Source organism: Spea bombifrons, chromosome 1, assembly GCF_027358695.1.
Source record: "Spea bombifrons isolate aSpeBom1 chromosome 1, aSpeBom1.2.pri, whole genome shotgun sequence".
NCBI classification, from domain to species: domain Eukaryota; kingdom Metazoa; phylum Chordata; class Amphibia; order Anura; family Pelobatidae; genus Spea; species Spea bombifrons.
Genome location: NC_071087.1, coordinates 76,359,953 through 76,378,105, shown reverse-complemented (window position 1 = coordinate 76,378,105; position 18,153 = coordinate 76,359,953). Strand labels below are relative to the sequence as shown.

The 18,153-nt window shown below is 40.9% G+C and overlaps 1 protein-coding gene across 1 annotated transcript in view; it reads left to right on the top strand.

The window, feature by feature from the left end:
• Positions 1-17,854, top strand: part of PIK3R2 (phosphoinositide-3-kinase regulatory subunit 2) — a 49,557-nt gene extending 31,703 nt beyond the window's left edge. The window contains exons 10-16 of the mRNA XM_053464062.1: positions 2,474-2,654; positions 2,748-2,873; positions 2,950-3,092; positions 11,979-12,155; positions 12,550-12,621; positions 13,204-13,374; positions 17,133-17,854. Coding sequence (XP_053320037.1) covers positions 2,474-2,654; positions 2,748-2,873; positions 2,950-3,092; positions 11,979-12,155; positions 12,550-12,621; positions 13,204-13,374; positions 17,133-17,322 — 1,060 coding nt within the window. The 3' untranslated portion in view covers positions 17,323-17,854. The remainder of the gene's footprint in view (positions 1-2,473; positions 2,655-2,747; positions 2,874-2,949; positions 3,093-11,978; positions 12,156-12,549; positions 12,622-13,203; positions 13,375-17,132) is intronic.
• The last annotated feature ends 299 nt before the right edge of the window (positions 17,855-18,153 follow it).

The following is an 18,153-nucleotide window of genomic DNA, read 5'->3' as shown; positions in this document are numbered from 1 at the left end:
AAAGACAAGAAATGCATTTTATCAAAGTTTTTTTTTATTCTGCTGTTTGTATTTAACATCATTTGTTTATTAAATTATTTTAAATAAAAGAAAAATTTACATTCATTTTTTTTATCAGATTAATCGATTAATCGACAAAATAATCGGCCAACTAATCGATTATGAAAATAATCGTTAGTTGCAGCCCTAATTTTAACCCTTTCCATGCACTAATTCTACCACTAGCCTTTGTCAAACTTTATGGTAGTAAATTTTTTTTGTATTTTTTTCACACACGTTGTACTTCAGGTATAAATTTACCGCTCCTGGTATATGTCCCTGTGAAACACCCCCCAATATGTGTTCAATGACATCTCCTGAGCGCAGTGATACCCCCCATGCAGGGGTTTGTTGGGTTATTTGGGAGGTAAAAGGCCACCTTTGTGAGGTGTGTATTTTTTTGCCATTTAGACATCTGGTCACTCTGTGCCCACGTCCCATACTTGGGACATCTTTGAAGCCGGCCAATTCAATTTACCCCATCAAATGTTAAATGTGTATTTTAAAAAATGTGTATAGTTAAAAAACGTCATTGCCTCAATGAAGAGGCAGGCTGGAATGGGGGGGGTGAGTGATTGACAGACCAGGTCACTGGTCTGTAGTTTAACCCACCGATCGCCGTGATTCACTGTGAATCACGGGCATCGGGAAGTTGTGTAGCCCCCCCCCCCTGGAGCATTGCAGGCTTGCCTCAATGAAGAGGGAGCCTGGAATGCCCCTCACCCGATTTGCATCGGGGGTGGGGGGTTGACAGACCAGTGATTTGAATCACTGGTCTGTCGTTTAACCCACCGATCGCTGCGATTCACGGCGAATCACAGCGATCGGGAGGTTGTGAAGCCCCCTCTGGGGCATTGCAGGCATGCCTCAACGTAGAAGCAGCCTGGAATGCCCCTTACCCGATTTGAATCGGGCTCGGGGGGGTGTGTTTAACAGACCGGTGATTTGCATCGCCGGTCTGTTGTTTAAACCGCCGATCTCCGTGAATTGCCGAGATCGGAAGGTTGCAAAACTTTTTTTTTTTGGTTTGCCTGGATAGCCTCACTTGTGAGGCTTCCAGGAAAACCGCGAAGCCGCCGATCACGGCGAAGCCGCCGCGGTAAACGGCAAATAACGTTACCACGTACATGTACGGGCATTGTCGTTATCGCGTTGCACGGCAACCCCGTACATGTACGTGGATTGCCGTTAAGGGGTTAAGAGTGTTCTGGCAGATCTCCTGCAGAATGGCTGTTCATCATGGATAATGGCACCCTTTAGCCAGAGGATAAGTGATGTTCACCAAATCTGGTGAACCTTTTCAAGAAATTACTCTTTAGTTATGAGAATATTTTTCCCCCTACTGTGACTCAAAAAATATGCACTGGTTGGTTATTGCCTTAAAAGCTAAAATGATTCTTATGTTTTTATTTTCCTTTAATAACCATAACCCAGCTGTAAGCACTTACCTCAGTGCTTAGGGGGATGCAGACCTGCTCCTGGTCCTCTCTGCCTTCCTTGCCACCCTCTGGATCTTCGGAGGTAACAGGGAGCACCAAAGCTCACCCGCTACCTCCTCTGTATCCTGATTTGGTGTGACGTCTTCTGTATTGGTTTTTGGCCTGGCTTGCCTTTTGACTATTTCAGCTCTGAGTTTTGGCTTTTATGATTATTGAACGCCCTGTCTATCAGAGTTCTGGCACCTGCCTACCTGTATCAAGGGGCTTTACCTATTCTTTTTCCTGCAGCCAAGATACCAGCATCTGGAAGTAGATGCCCTCACACAAAAATGTATTTTCTGCTGTGTATACACTCACTGGCTACTTTATTAGGTACAACTGTTCAATTGCTTGTTAACACAAATAGCCAATCAGCCAATCACATGGCAGCAACCAAATGCATGTAGATGTGGTCAAGACAACTTGCTGAAGTTCAAACCGAGCATCAGAATGGGGAAGAAAGGGGAATTAAGTGACTTTGGACGTGGCATGGTTGCTCAAATTGTAGCTAATCGAACCATACAAGGGCTACCTTGGGCAAAGCGTTCACAGTGCAACAACTTTCATGGACTCTGGAAAGGTGTTTTGATGAGAAGTCCGTTAACTGGGTAAAGCGGTTCAGACTAATCTGTTGACAAATGTAGTGTATCAGAATGTACAATTGTTAGAATGGAGTGAGATTATGGAATGATTTTATTTTAGTTCTGAAATGTAGTACTTCTGTAGTCTTCCTATAACAATACATCATAGTTACACCAAAATAGTGTCTGGGTGGTGATGTACACTGTATATTGGTAGAGGCAGATCTTTTAGAAAAAGTTCACTATGGCTTGATTCACAATTATTTGTGCAAGAACCTGTTGAAAATTACCATGTTAGTGAACAGTGTGGGTTTTCATTACCTGTATTTGACCAAAGTAATCTACAGATATATGTTGTCTCTTCTCAACCCTTAGGAAAGGTGGAAACAACAAGCTGATCAAGATATTCCATCGTGATGGCATGTATGGTTTCTCTGACCCTCTCACCTTTACATCAGTGGTGGCACTAATTGCTCACTACCGGCATGAGTCTCTAGCCCAGTACAATGCCAAACTGGACACCAAGCTACTTTATCCAATGTCTAAATACCAGCAGGTAATTGTTTTTTTTTTTTTTTCTTGCTGAAGGATATTGCTCAGAATGCTGTAATTCAACAACCTCTCACAAATATAAAATGTACCATTTTAGGACCAGATTGTGAAGGAGGACAGCGTTGAGGCAGTTGGTGAGCAGTTGAAGCTTTATAACCAGCAGTACAGAGATAAGAGCCGGGAGTTTGATACATTGTATGAGGAATACACCAGGACAACTCAGGTAGTAATATGAGCCTTTCTCCCCAGCTAGATATGATGTTTTCCAGGTCTAACTTTTTGCCCTTTCTACGCATCAGGAGCTACAGATGAAGCGAACAGCCATAGAGGCGTTCAAAGAAACAATAAAAATCTTTGAAGAACAGTGTCAGACACAGGAGAGATGTAGCAAAGAATACATTGAGAAGTGCCGAAGAGAGGGTAACAATAAGGAGATTGAAAGGTGAGAGTGTGGCGGATTGTTGATTTGTTCAATGTTATGTTGATGGAGGCTGGTGATGTGTGTGATTTTAACCAGGTACTTGATTTTACATTTTTGTAGAAGAATGTGTGACACATGCTGGAATTAAATCAGTCACATGCTTCAGCACAAAGCACATTGACATAAAACTCAATATACATATACTTTAAAAGTTTACTACTGGAATTATAATCTAACCATATTAACAATATTTTACAGGAAGACCCTTTATGAGCCTTATGGAAATCTTTTTAACAAGGGTCCAAGTTCCACCTTTACCTTAGATTTGCTTTAGCTCATTTTTATTAATGTTGTTTTTTTTACAGTGTGAATTTGTTGGTTTCACTTGCATCATGTGATGCCTGTCAGACATCATATGTATGTCAATACAATCTACTTTCTGATTATCTTTTTAACCCAAAAACAATGCCAAGCATCTTATGATACAAATGGAAATATCCCTCCTGTCATTAGGGTAGGCTCAAACATTACTTGATTCTGTTTCACCTTAGCTTTCCCCTGCATCTGTATTCTTGTCCTCTTGTCACTTGTTCAGTTGACCATTCATGGAATATTTCCATCTAATCCAGGAGTCTACAAACTGCGGCCCTCCAGCTGTTGCAGGACTACATCTGCCATACTTCTCTGCCGCCCACTTAGCTGAAAGAGCATTATGGGAGAGGTAGACATTCAACACATGGTGGGCTACAGTTTGGAGACCCCTGACTCAGATGTTTAAAGTGGGTTTATCTGGCGCTCTTTATATATGATTGTAAATGGTGTGTTGATATCTACTTTTATTGCACAGTGGTTTTGAACTCGTATCTATGGTTTTCAGTAAACAAGGTAAGGAACTGAAGTAAGGCTGCAACTTACAATTATTTTCATTATCGATTAGTTGGCTGATTATTTGTTTGATCAGATAAAAAACAATATGCACATGTTTCTTTAAAATCATTTAATGAACAAACTGGGTGTTAAAACCAAATATCAGAATAAAAAACGTAAAATTTACATTAACGTACTCTGTACACATAACACTTTTTTATCTCTTTATCACAATGGCATTTCTCTAATCACCTTCTTATTTTACTGATAATAATAAAAGCTATATCTTAACCCCTTGATGACAATTGACGGTCCGGGCACGTCACATGAAAACAAACGGTTAATGACAATTGACGAGTCAGGACATTCATGACTTAAAACGGGTTCAGAAAGCACAATCTATGTTCACTTTCTGCACCCAACCGGTGTTGCTGTAATGCCTCGATGTTGAGGAATTCAGCAACACTGAGATCGGCAACAGGGGTCATGTCTGGCCCCTCCCTCGGCGGACACCCATTTTTTCAGTGGTGTCCCTGAAATGCCTTGATAGCGCGGCATTCAGCGACATCGAACACCCACCCCAGGACACACTGTGACCGCTCCGGAGAAAGGTCACAACCGCCACTGCAAGTGATTTTGCCACTCGCAAGATGGCAGTGCGTCCTGTAAACTAAATTAATTAGTTGAAAAGAGTTCCCAGGAGGATCTTTCCAGACCCCGAATGGGGTAAATTGAATTGGCCGGGATTCAACGATGTCCCAATTAACACATGGAGAAGGATGACCACGTGTCTGATTTCCAATTTGAAAAATGCACACGTCCCAAATGTGGCTTTTTAGCCCCCAAACAACCCGACAAACCCATGCTTGTGGAGTATCACTGTACTCACAAGATGATGAACATATATTGGAGTGTTGTGTGACAGTGGCATATACTAGGACCTGTAAATTCATACCTAAAGTACCATTTGTGTGGGGAAAAATACACACAAAAACACTACTGCAAACTTTGACAAAGGCTGGTGGTAGAATTAGTGCATGGAAAGAGTTAAAATACCCTGTGGTTTCTAGTTCTCAAAAATATATGGTTTTATAGGGCGCACTGAATTGGCCAGGCTCAAAGATGTACCAAATAGGGCATGGGCGGTGGATCACCAAATAAAGTTCAACACTGAAAAATGCGCATGCCTCAAATGTGGCCTTTTTGCCCCAAAACAGCCAGGCAAACCCATGCATGGATGGTATCACTGTACACAGGAGATGTTGCTGAACACATATAGGGGTGTTGTGTGACAGTGACATATACCAGGACCTGGTAATTCATATATGAAGTAAAATGTGTATGGGGAAAAAAACCGCAAAAAATAATTACTACCACAAAGTTTGATAAAGACTGGTGGTAGAATTATTGCAGTTAAAATAGTTAAAATACTAGCATTTGAAATACCCTTGGATGTCTAGTCTTCATAAATATATGGTTTGATGGGGTAAATTGCATTGGCTAGCGTCAAAGATACCCGAAATAGCACATGGGGGAAGAATTACCAGATTTGGAAAAAAATTGTTTTGAAATAGAAATATTGCCCCATAATGTGCAGAAAAAAAAACATTGGGTATTTCTAAACTCGGGACAGTAGAATCTATTTAGCAGTTTTTTTTCCATTAGCTTTTGTAGATGAGTAAAAAATTTCAAGTAAAAAAATAAAAAAGTTTTTAAGTACAAGATATGATACAATCAAAATAATGTCATTTAAAAAAGCCCATCTTGTCCTGAAAACAAATAGAACTTGTGTGAGTTCAGTAAACGGGAAAGAAGAAAATTACAGCTAAACATGAGCATTGCAGAAATGGTAGAACAGCCATTGTCATGAAGGGTACAAAAAATAAAATCAGCCATTGTCACGAGGGGTTAAAAGAACCCAAACACTATTTCTCAAACTAGATTTTAATACCAAAAAAATATTAATTCACATGTAAACTTTTTCATATTTTTTATAAAAACTATAATTGAGAAAAATGCATTTCTTGTTTTTATTTTCCTTTATTTGCCAACCTGCCCTTCAGTTATCCACATCTGACCCGAGGCTTGCCACCCTGCCCCCCTGATATGTCTTATACCCCCATATGCCACTTTGCCCTCCTGATGTCTTATACCCCCAAATGCCACTCTGCCCTCCAGATATGCCTTATACCCCCAGATATGCCACTGTGCCCCTGAAATGCCTTATACCCCCAGATATGCAACTCTGCCTCCTCCTTACCGACTTGTCCCCCGTGCTCCAGACTCCCTGGTGTCTAGTGGGGGCAGCCGGTGAACGTCTGTGCAATGTGCGTAGACAAACCTCTGCTGCTGGCTGGCACTTTTGCTGGAGTTGGTATGACTGAGCACCAGAACTTTGTCACGCCAGTGCTGCATCATAGAAGCCCCAGTGGAAGTGGCGATCAGTAGCAGAGGTTGTCTGCGCAGACGCCCACCGGCTGCTAGAGAGCAAGATCCAGGTCCCCTGCTGCGCTGCGGAGGATACTCCTCTCTGGCAGCCAGACAACCAGTGCTACTACCTTCCACTTCCATTTGGGGCTTCTATGATGGAACACCGGAAGGTCATGTCACACCAGCACTCCATCATGGAAGCCCCGGCAGAAGTGGAGGGTAGTAGCGGAGGTTGTTCGCACGAATCGCGCAGACGCCCAACTGGCTGCCAAAGAGGAGGAACCATGTCTCCTGCAGGGCTGCGGGGGATCTGGAACTTAGTGCTATAGTCCAACATCTATTTGGGGTCGGATTATGAAATGAGGGGTATTTTTCAGAGCATTTGCTCTGAAAAAATCCTCATTTTATATTTGATAAAATCAGTTCAACTAATTGATTAATGGAAATCGTTGACAATGATTTTCATTAGTGATTAAAGACTCTATCGATTTAGTTGTTGCAGGTTGTATCCACCGTATGTTTTACCAGTGTATGGAAGAGATGACGGTAAGATTCAAAGAATTTTTTAGTGCTGCAACTAAATTATTTAGTTAGCCGATTAGTTTTTCTATTAAATCAGATTTAAAAAATGCAGTTTTTCGATTATTTGAAATTTTAAGAGGGGAGTGGTAAAGTTAAGATCGCAACTGGGGATCGGATCAGACAGAAGGGTGGGAGGGAGTTAGTGATGAGTTGAGAGAGAGAGAGAGAGACTGGCGACCGGATGAGGTAGGAGAGAGGTAGTTTATTTTATCTTTTTAGACCGGAGGGCAGGAGGGGGTTAATGAGAGGCCCAGGGGAGTTAATAATGGGATAAGAGGGAGCAACTGGGGACCAGATTAGACCGAAGGGTGGGAGGGAGTTAATACATACTTCACAGCAGCCTGGCACGTCTTCTCCACTCAGCTCAAAAGTAGCATCAGTCTGATGTAAGTTTAACTTTAAAACGATAGTGCGGGCTACACCCAGACCAACTAATGAAGAAAGGTTAGCTAATTTAAATCTGTTTAGTTTAGAAAAGCGGCTCAGAGGGGATATGATAGCATTATATAAATATATTCGGGGCCAATACAAACAATTGTGTGGAAATCTATTCGTAAACAGGACTATGCGTAGGACACGTGGACAAGCATTTAGACTGGAAGAAAGGATGTTTAGTTTAAGGCAAAGGGTTTTTTTTTACAGTTAGGACAATAAGGATGTGGAATTCTCTGCCTGTAGGGGTAGTTTGATCAGAGTCTATACAGACATTTAAAACAACAATTACAGGGATATACATTTTAAATTATGGGGAAACAGCTTTTTGATCCAAGGAGAGATCTGGCTGCCATTCTGGAGTCGAGAAGGATTTTTTTCCCTAGTTTGTGCAAAAATTGGAAAGAGCCACAACTGGGTTTTTTTTTGCCTTCCTTTGGATCAACAGCAAGGAATAAACGGATATGGGAAAATCTCGACTTGATGGACGCATGTCTTTTTCCAGCCTAACTATGTAATCGAACAACCGACTAATCGATAGCGAAAATCGTTGACAACTATTTTCGTTATCAATTTAGACAATTAGTCATTTCAGCCCTAAAGTTATGACTAGGGAAGTGGTGTCAAGAGCAAGCGTTTAGCTTTATTTAACACACTAGTCTTATTTGGAGTAAAATGAACGGTGTGTGTGTGTGTATATATATATATATATATATATATATATATATATATATATATATATATATATATATATTATATTATATTAATAAGTGGTTCAGTGGTTTTAGAACAGGTATTTAAACTAGCTGAACCAATGGGGTCCTACAGGGTAACCCTACTTGCCCCCAGCACGTATGAATTAAGTCAATATATATCTGTGACACATAGGTTGAAAAACAGTAGACTTAGAGCAGTTTAGGATATACAGCATTGGTAACTAGTGAGAATGTGGATTTGGTGGTGGTTACTGAGACCTGATACTATGAGCAAAATGATTGGGATGTTGTCACACCAAGATATTAAGTTACATTACGTTTATTTATAAAGCGCCGGCAGGTTTTGCGGCGCTGTTAGTCAGAACAATTTCACATACGAAAACACATACAATAACAAACTGGTGCAAAGGAGAGGAGGGCCCTGCTCTTGCAAGCTTGCAATCTAGTCGGTGGTTGAGGGGGAAGTGAGACAATAGGAAAGGACTGCTTGGATGGGGATGAGTTGATCTGGTTCCAATGATGTGTTGAAGCTGTTGATTGTTCAGATGGCTTGATTATGATGGTTAGGAGTACTGGGAAGGAATGTTGTACGCTTCCCTGAACAGGTGGGTTTTCAGAGAGGATTTGAAAGTTGCGTATGAGGCAGAAAGTAGAGATCAGATGGTAATGTGATTTCGGATGTCACTGTAGGATAGCTTTTGGGCTCCAGTGATCATCAATCAGTATAGTTTAATACAGTATAATGACAACATTTTGGAGTGATGCAATGCAACCTAAGGTCTTTAAATATTTTAGAAAAGCTATTTTTTCTAAAATGGAAAGATATGTAGACAAATCTTGTAGGCCTGGACATTTTAAATGGAGTCCAGGAAAAACTGAAATATTTTAGGAGATGCTGAAAGCAGCAGGATTTAGATTAAGGACAACTGAAGCAAGTCACATAAATAAGGATAAAGATCTAGCTGACTACCTAAAATACTACTGCTCAAATTTTATAACGGAAGATGAAGGGAAGGGACCTCAATTAGAAAGTAGGACCAGGCAAACATGTAAAGCATGAAGTTCAACTTGAACTCATCAAAGTGAAAATGGACAAGTCCATAGGGATATATCCAAGGCTATTGAAAGTCATTGCCAGACTTATTTAGCTAGTCCCTATTGACAAGTTGCTGGTTATGGCACTATTTAGCAGAAAATGTTGCAGGGAAGACTCTTACAGACCAGTAGGGCTGCAACAACTAATCGATAAAATTGATGATAATCGATAATGAAAATCGTTGCCAATGAATTTCATTATCGATTAGCTGAATCGATTTTTATTGATTATAAAATGAGGGTTTTTTTTAGAGCAAACGCTCTGAAAAATACCCCTCATTATATAATCCGTTTCAGTGACTCACGGCAGCAGCTCCTACTTACCAGTCCCTCCCTGTAATCACTGTGACAACTGGCCCCGCCCCTTCATTCTCCAGAACCACATGGCTGTGACACTCATCTAACTGTAAGTATAAAATTAATATTTGGGCTGCTGAAAGTTAGGGGAGGTGGGGGTTAATTTAGGGGTAGTTATGGTTATTGGGGTGTTTAGGGTTAATTTAGGGGCAGTTATGGTTAATGGGGTGTTTAGAGGCAGCTATGGTTAATGGGGTGTTTAGGGTTAATTTGGGGCAGTTATGGTTGATAGGGTGTTTAGGGTTAATTTAGGGGCAGCTATGGTTAATGGGGTGTTTTTGGCTAATTTGAGGCAATTGTGGTTAATGGTGTGTTTAGGGTTAATTTAGGGGATGCTGTGGTTGATGGGGTCTTTAGGGTTAATTTAGGGGATGCTGTGGTTAATGGGGTGTTTAGGGTTAATTTAGGGGCAGTTATGGTTAATGGGGTGTTTAGGGTTAATTTAGGGGAGTTGTGTTTGATAAAGACAAATGCATTTTATCAAAGTTTTTTTTATTCTGCTGTTTGTATTTAACATCATTTGTTTATTAAATTATTTTAAATAAATGAAAAATTTACATTCATTTTTTTTATCCAATTAATTAATTGAAAAAATAATCGGCCAACTAATCAATTATGAAAATAATCGTTAGTTGCCGCCCTACAGATCAGTACGTGTTACATCAGTAGTTGGGATATTGATGGAAAGTATGCTAAAGGAAAAGATTGTCTGGATGTAAATGGAGCAGTATTCCTATCTCAGGGGTGTCCACATTTTTTTCTGCAGTGGGCCGTATGTATGTGTGCGTGGGCCGCACTCGTTTTTCAATTAGAGAAAATATGGCCTTTTAGCTTTAAAATGCATATTAATTTGTGTCCCAAAGGAATCCCCTCCCCCTTTCCTATAACCCCTAACTAAATTTTTTCCCCTGCTTTTCTCAGATGTGACTATCCTCTCCCTGTCGGGAGGAACTCTTCTGTGAGACCGCCCCCTTGAACGTCACATCTTAAAAGGGGCGGGATGAAAAGCTAAGGCACTGCTGCCACTGGGCGGCATGGTGTGTGCACGCTTTAACTTAGTTAGGTGGCCGGCCATACAGCCGCACGACAAGTGCTTTGAAAGCGGCCGTCTGGACGCGAAGTTCAAAGCAGCCGTTGTGCGGCCGCTTTGAATGATGGTCTGAGTTTATAGAAGTATAAATAAATTTGGTTTGGATGTTAATTGAATCGGTAAGACAATGGCTGAGTGACAGGAGACAGGAAGTTGTAGTTAATGGTGTATATTCAGAGGTAAGTTACTAGTGAGGTACCTTAAGGTTCTGTATTGAGACCCATACCTTTTGCATAGGATACAAAGGCCTGCAATAGTGTAGACACCCCTGGTGGAACAAGCCAAATGGTTAGTGATTTGTAAATAAGTGATAAGTAAACTGGAAGAATGGCCGAGAGTGTCAGCTTCAGTTTAATATTGATAAATGTATAATAATGCACTTGTATGTAAAAATGCCATAGCATTGGTCATACTGTTCTGTCAGTTATAATACTGTAGTTTGGGGTAGCCGTATTAGTCCAGTGTATACGAATGCAAAAAACAGAATGTTGCAGAATCTTGTAATACCTTTTTTATTGGACTAACAGTATTAAAATAATAGACGAGCTTTCGGGAGTCCTCCCTTTATCAAGTCAAAAGCATTTTTGACTTGATAAAGGGAGGACTCCCGAAAGCTCGTCTATTATTTTAATACTGTTAGTCCAATAAAAAAGGTATTACAAGATTCTGCAACATTGTTTTTTGCAGTCAGTTATAATAGAAGAGAGGGAATTATTTAAACAGGCAATGCAATAAGTATCAGAAAAAGCAAGCAGTGTGATGAGTTGTATAGCTAGGCATCAGTAGCAAAAAGTGGGTGGTGGTTCAGCCACTTTATAGACCTCTGGCCAGACCTCACCTAGAGTTATTGTGTACAGTTCTGGAGTCCCCATATCCAGAAGGATATTGACATTTTGGAGAGAGTTCTGAGAAAGCCTACTGAAATGGTGAATGGTTTGCCGGAACAAAATATCATGAAAGACTAAGGGAGCTCCATATTAAAGGCCTGGAGGAAAGATGAGGTGTGATGGAAACATAAAGGGATTTAACAAAGTACAGGAGGAGAAATATTAGAGACCCTAATCTAAAACTACAGGGTCAGCGGTTTATATGTAATGTAAATAGATTTAACTTTACTGAGAGGGTGTAATAGAAAAGCCTCCCATCAGTTGTAGAGGCTAATACAGTAAGAGAATTTAAACATGCATGGGAATGGCATAACACTTTCGTGAATCAGACAGGACCAAGGACTGAATAAGAGTCTTACTCGTGAAAAATGGGCAGAATAGATGGGTTGAATGGTTCTTACTCGCCATCAAATTCTGTGGTTAACACTCGCTTTTAATCTGATACACACAGGATGTTAATGAACTCTGAGAAGCTCAAGTCTCGGGTAATAGAGATTCACGACAGCAAGATGAAACTTGAGCAAGACCTGAAGAAACAGGCTACAGAGAACAGAGAGATTGACAAGAAAATGAACAGCCTGAAACCTGACCTTATGCAGCTGCGCAAACTGCGTGATCAGTATCTAGTGTATGTACCACAAGAGTCTGAGCTGGCAGTGCCTGTTTTCTTTCTGTAGGAGCATAATTCTGTAATTATCCTACCTTTGCCAAGTCTCATTACTTGTATGCATTCTTTTTAAGTTTCGCTGTTTCACAAGCTTCCGGTGTTGCTCCAAATCCATACTCCCATGTTCATTGTGGGTTCTCTTTTCTTTCTCTATTTAAATATCATTTTTGCACTGACCATTAGTGGGAGTTTATGTAAAAACATGCTGTATTTACATACTCTCAGTAATCTTGAATGCACACAGTTCCTGTTTCACTGTGTAGCAACTTGTTACATTATCAATAACACATGCACATACTGCCACCTAATGTACATTGCTTGTAATGACATTGATCTTTTATTCCTCATAATTTAGCTGGCTGCTTGGGAAAGGTGCTCGTCAGAAGGACATTAATGAGTGGCTGGACATGAAGAATGAGCCAGAAGAGTAAGTGTATTAAATGCCACAACTCACAGTACAATCTAGTCATAACCTCTTACAGTCTATCCTCAGATCATGTGTATTAATGCAACGAGCAGATGAGGTAATATGTGTTGAAAGTGTTTGTTTCCCCAGTTTTACATATGGGCTTGACTTAATATTAGCTGTATAAGACACTTATTGTTACATGTGAACAGCCCGGTAAGCCATGCTGTCACAACACCCAATGCACAGAATACATTCAGTAAAACATTTATTTAAAAAGCTAGTAAATGAAATAGCATTGCATGTTTTTGTACTTAAACAGTATGATCTAATTATAAGAATACTACACAGGAAATTATACCATTCCTTATATTCTATGCCATTTTTGCATATGAATCACTAAGCAGAAACCCAGGTGGCTTCTACATTTTCTGCCTGTGTTTCTCTAGCAGGAGAGAAGTTGTATGCTGAGTGCATCTGATCTTGTCTTTGAAATAGGAGTAATCGGGGGGGGGGATTTTTATTTTTAAACAAAACTGTCTGGTCTGAAGGGCTCATTCCGCCTTTTTGTAAGGCAAAAGCAACTATTTCTGTCTCTTGTAGCCCTTATTCTATTATGGATGATGGGGAGGACCTTCCACACCATGAGGAGCGCACCTGGTACATGGGCAAAATGAAACGCGAGCAGGCAGAGGAAATGTTGGCTGGAAAGGCGGATGGCACGTTCTTGATACGGGAGAGCAGACAAAAAGGCTGTTATGCTTGTTCAGTAGTGTAAGTATATGTACATAGTAAGCTGTGATTTCTGTTCTTTCATGATAGATACTTCCACCTGTATCCAGGGCCGTAGGAAGGGTGAGGCGAGAGAGACGCTCACCTCTGGCACAGCTGCAAAGGGGCACACAGTCACCCGATCAGCAGGTGCAGTATGCCCCGGGTGCCACTCATCAGGGTGTGGTCGGGTGGCCTGACAGCCGCCTAACGCATGGCCGCAGCTTACTGCTGTGGCGCCTGCGCATGTATGAGGAAACTCTTTTCCCGCGCAGGGGGGAGCAGGAACGTGGGCGGAGAAAGTTTCCTCATACAGTGCGCTGTCGCCACAGCAGTAAGCTGCATAGACGTCTGCACGACCGCCCCCTGGACCAGGGAAATCAGCAAGAGGGGTGAGTGAATGTTAGTGGGAGATTGAATGAATGAAGTTAGTAATAAGTTAGTGTTTAGGGGCAGAGGCGGCCCGGGCAGGCTGATTGGGGGTGGCAGAGGTGGCACAGGCAGGCTGCTAAAAGGGCAGAGTTGGCATATACAGGCTGTTTCAGGAGCAGACTTGGCACAGACATGCTTTTCCAGGGACAAGCTGCTTCAGGGGCAGCGTTGGCGCAGGCAGGCTGCTTTAGGGGAGTGTGTGGGGGGTGCCACACAGAGGATCTGCCCCAACTGCCAAATACTCTAGGTACGCCCCTGGATCTCCCTAATCAGCCCAACATTACAGTAGCCATCTAAACGCATGGGCACACTTGGCAGTTGCCCACGTTCTCAGGGCCCCCTGGTGAATCACATTAGCAATTCTATAGGGGAAGGGGCAAGCGGGTCGGTCTTCAGGGGAGTGCCGAAGCAGCTGCAAGATCATGATCTCCCCAACCAGCCCTGCGCATCAGGCGTCCCTGTGGGCAGTGCACACCCAGTCACCATGAGCGCTGGTCTGAGTAGGAGGTTTCCAAATAGCAGGGCTGGTGGAGGAGATCGCAATCCCCCTCTAACCGGAGCAACGTTAGGGAGCACGAGGTCTGGCACTTCAGACCTCGGCATCCGTGCACCCTAATCACTATGCGCCGGCAAATGATGCCAGGGGTGCCAGGCTGTCAGTGCCCCCCCTTTCCTGACGTTCGGATGTGTGTAATGCCGCTCACCATTATATAAGAAATTCATGGTTGGGCATTCCTTTCTGTTGACACCCACCAGAAGGTCAATGGAGGACAGGGAAGACTTGGCAGGGTCTGTCTTGATCCTGCTGGGATCTGATTGCTCCCCCTTCTGGCTGATCGCGCATATTGCAAGTCAATGAAACCGCTTGCTGAACACATTTCGTCCTCTTTCCACAAAGAGAAAAGTAAAAAAAAAAAATATATAGTGAGCTCAGTGAGCTCAGTGATGTTACTGGCATACATAAGATGTATAAGTGTTCTCTAAAGGATCTCTATCCATATTGCACAGAGTGCAAAATAATACAAAAAATTAAAAAGCTCTGAGATCCCATTGCCCTAGCACTACATGTAGTAAGCAAAAAAAACCAAAACATCCCATCCGTTCACTCCGATCGCTTAAGCCAGAAGTATTAAAAATACTACTATATAGGGTACAATGTAAGGGATGGATCCGCCCCTCTAGAACACTACAAAATATGTATGTGGGTATATCTGTATTCAGGGAATATTGCCAAACATAAATTGTGGGTCATTGTTAATCATTAGCAACTACACTATTCTTTACTCTAATTTATTTTAGTATAGGTTTTATGTATTTCTAAACAAAAAACACTGTCTGAAAATAGAGGGTATATCTAACATGGAAAAGGGAAATCTTGTTTACACCAACATATGGAAGAAAATTGCGTATTTCAAATGCTAATATTTAAACTCTTTCCTTGTCTGTGTTTTTGGGAAGATACAGCACTAATTTTAGCACTTGCTCATAAAAATAAACCTCTCATATTTTACTTATCACATTGTGAGAAAAAAACAAAACAGCTGGGCTTCATTGACTTGCGTGGTTGAATGCGTACTGCAGTACCTAGAAAGGCCATCTTGGAAACTTGTTTTTTTGCCTTTTTGAGGCAAAATCTCTCACGGTGGTGCTTGTGACTGCTCTCCGTCCTAGGAAGGGTTTTCGGTGTCACTGAGTGCCTCGATATCAATGCATTTCAGCAACAATGTTTAAGCTTAGGAGGCGATCGTTGAGCTCATTTAAGTCAGGTGTCCGCCGCCATACAGTATACGGTGGATGGATGCTGATGCCCCAGAAGGGACCACATAGGGCCTTTGCTGCAGATTTCGGTGTTGCTAAATCCCTCGTCATCAGTTTAAATAAGAACGTAAACTGACCTTTTGCATGATGTGCCTGATAGGTCATTGGTCATTAAAAAAAAACCAAAAAAAAAAAAACACAAATACAATAAATAATAAAACGTCACTGGCATTAATAACATGTTCAAGAGGTCCCTAAGAGGACCTCTAACCATACTGCACTGATAATCGTGCAATTTAAAAAAAAAAAAACAATACATAAAATAAAACAAAATTATAAAAAAAAGATTATAAAAAAAACAAAGAAAAAAACCTTACATCCTATTGCCCTAACAGAACATCTAAAAGGTATAACCCCCCTGCTCCCATTCAGAACCCCCAAACCCATTATATATAGCCATAAGTATAAAAAGAAATCTACCCTATAGGGTACTATATGTATGGAGCCGATATGGCCCTCTAGAAAGAAAAAAAACTAAGGATGTGTGAAGTATTTCCATAATAAGGAGATACAGCTAAACAATTTTGGCTGGGTTTCTCTGCCATAACACATACCATGTGCAAAAAAATTTTGGTTGGTGGAAAAAAAGCACAGGAAATAATTTTGGCGACCACTTTTGACAGTGATTGGTGGTGAAATAGCTGCATTACGGGTGCCCATAAAATATGATAGTCTGTGTTGTCTGCTTTACAGAAATATATAATTTGGCGGGTATTGGTTTATTTTTGTTTCAAATTAGAGTTGCAATGCCATCATACCTAATGTAAAAATTATACGGCTTTGTAAAGAATAATGTACACTTTATAGTATGTTCCCTATAAGTGCTGGGAAAGTATGGAAATTCTATATAAATTATTTCTGAAATTAGGACACCCGAATTGATAAACTTGGAGGGGATTTTCCGTCACTTTACCTAATTTTGTGAGGATTCAGAGGGGAAAATATATATATATAAATAAAAAGGGGGGGTCTAATTTTCGCTCGCTTTTACCTAATGTTTTCCAAATTAAACCTAAAAGGACAACAGCATCATCAGTTTGGATTAATTTTATTTGTTACTTGTATGACAAACTGGATTGGATGTCAAGTGAATCCCAAGTGTAAGATATTTTAAATTGGCTTCAGACATTTCAATAGGTCTTTGGTCCCATGGTTATAACTTTGCTGTACACAAACATATAAAATTCACTCATACTTGATCTGTATCTCTACCTGTTACTATGTTTTTCTTTTCTTTTAAAAACACACACAGTTGTAATTGTTTACTGACGTTGGCTAGCTGTATCATGTGACCTGACAGTTTTTCTAGAATAGGTAAATGTTTTTGCTCTTTTTTTTTTTAATAATGTAATACTTTTAAAATGTAGTTAACAAAAAGTAGAAGACTGACAAAAAGGGCTTCCTAGATCAACGACATCATGTCTGCCGAATTCTTTTTATGTATCCTATACAACTGTCCCCAGTAACTTCCATTACTTTCATACTAACTCCCTGTTTTCTTACTTCTGCAGGGTGGATGGTGACACTAAGCACTGTGTAATCTACAAGACTGCCACGGGCTATGGCTTTGCTGAACCTTACTATCTATACGCCTCTCTGAAAGAGTTGGTCCTGCATTACCAACACACTTCCCTGGTCCAACACAATGATGCGCTCAACGTCACCCTGTCGTTCCCTGTGCTTTCACTACCACCCCGGTGATTTTTCTCTGCATTGCTGGCATCAGATGTTGCCCTTGGGGCATATTAGCCTCAAGGCACTGTGGAGATGGGTTCCTCTCAGGGGTATCAGTTTATGTTGATAGTTATAAGAGAGAATGTGCATCAAGCGTCACAGTAGATAAATACACTTTTTCTTTATCCCAGCATAGTTAGGAACATTGCTGGGTAATGACGAGGCAGGAATCGCCAACTGCCATTCTGATGATGGCTTTTTGTCAGCATCTGATAGAGAACAGCTAGGAACTGCCATAAACAATGACTGCAGCATTAAACATGTAAGATGTGTCAATGTATGCAGTTCCCCCAACTGGTTTTAGGGTAATGTTACTTTTTGAAAATATGTTTTCCAGGTCTACATTTCTCCCTTGACCACTAGTACAGGCTTGTCGGTAAACAATAATTTGCTAGAGGGAAAAGTATCCCCGAATGAAGGTTTTACTTAATTGTTGAGACAACAATCATTAGTATATGGTCCATGAAATAAAGCAATGTTTACATGAAAACAGAAATTGCTATTTATGTTTAATACTTTGATGCATTCTGGTGGACAAACATTAACAGAAAACGTTCTAGAAAAATCAAGTAGACTACTTGAAAATTATTATCCTAGAGTCTGATACCATTGTCTTCTGTCTCTTTAAACAACTGCTCCCTGGTGACGGCAGTCTAGATTATTGTTGTCGCAGGAAAGCCATCTTTTGTTGAATCTGTGCCCTCTATACCTTATCAAGACTGTCTCAAGACGATTTAGATTAGTGTGTGCCTTTCTTGTCATTGTAATCAAATACCCAGGGACAACCCCCAGCATAGT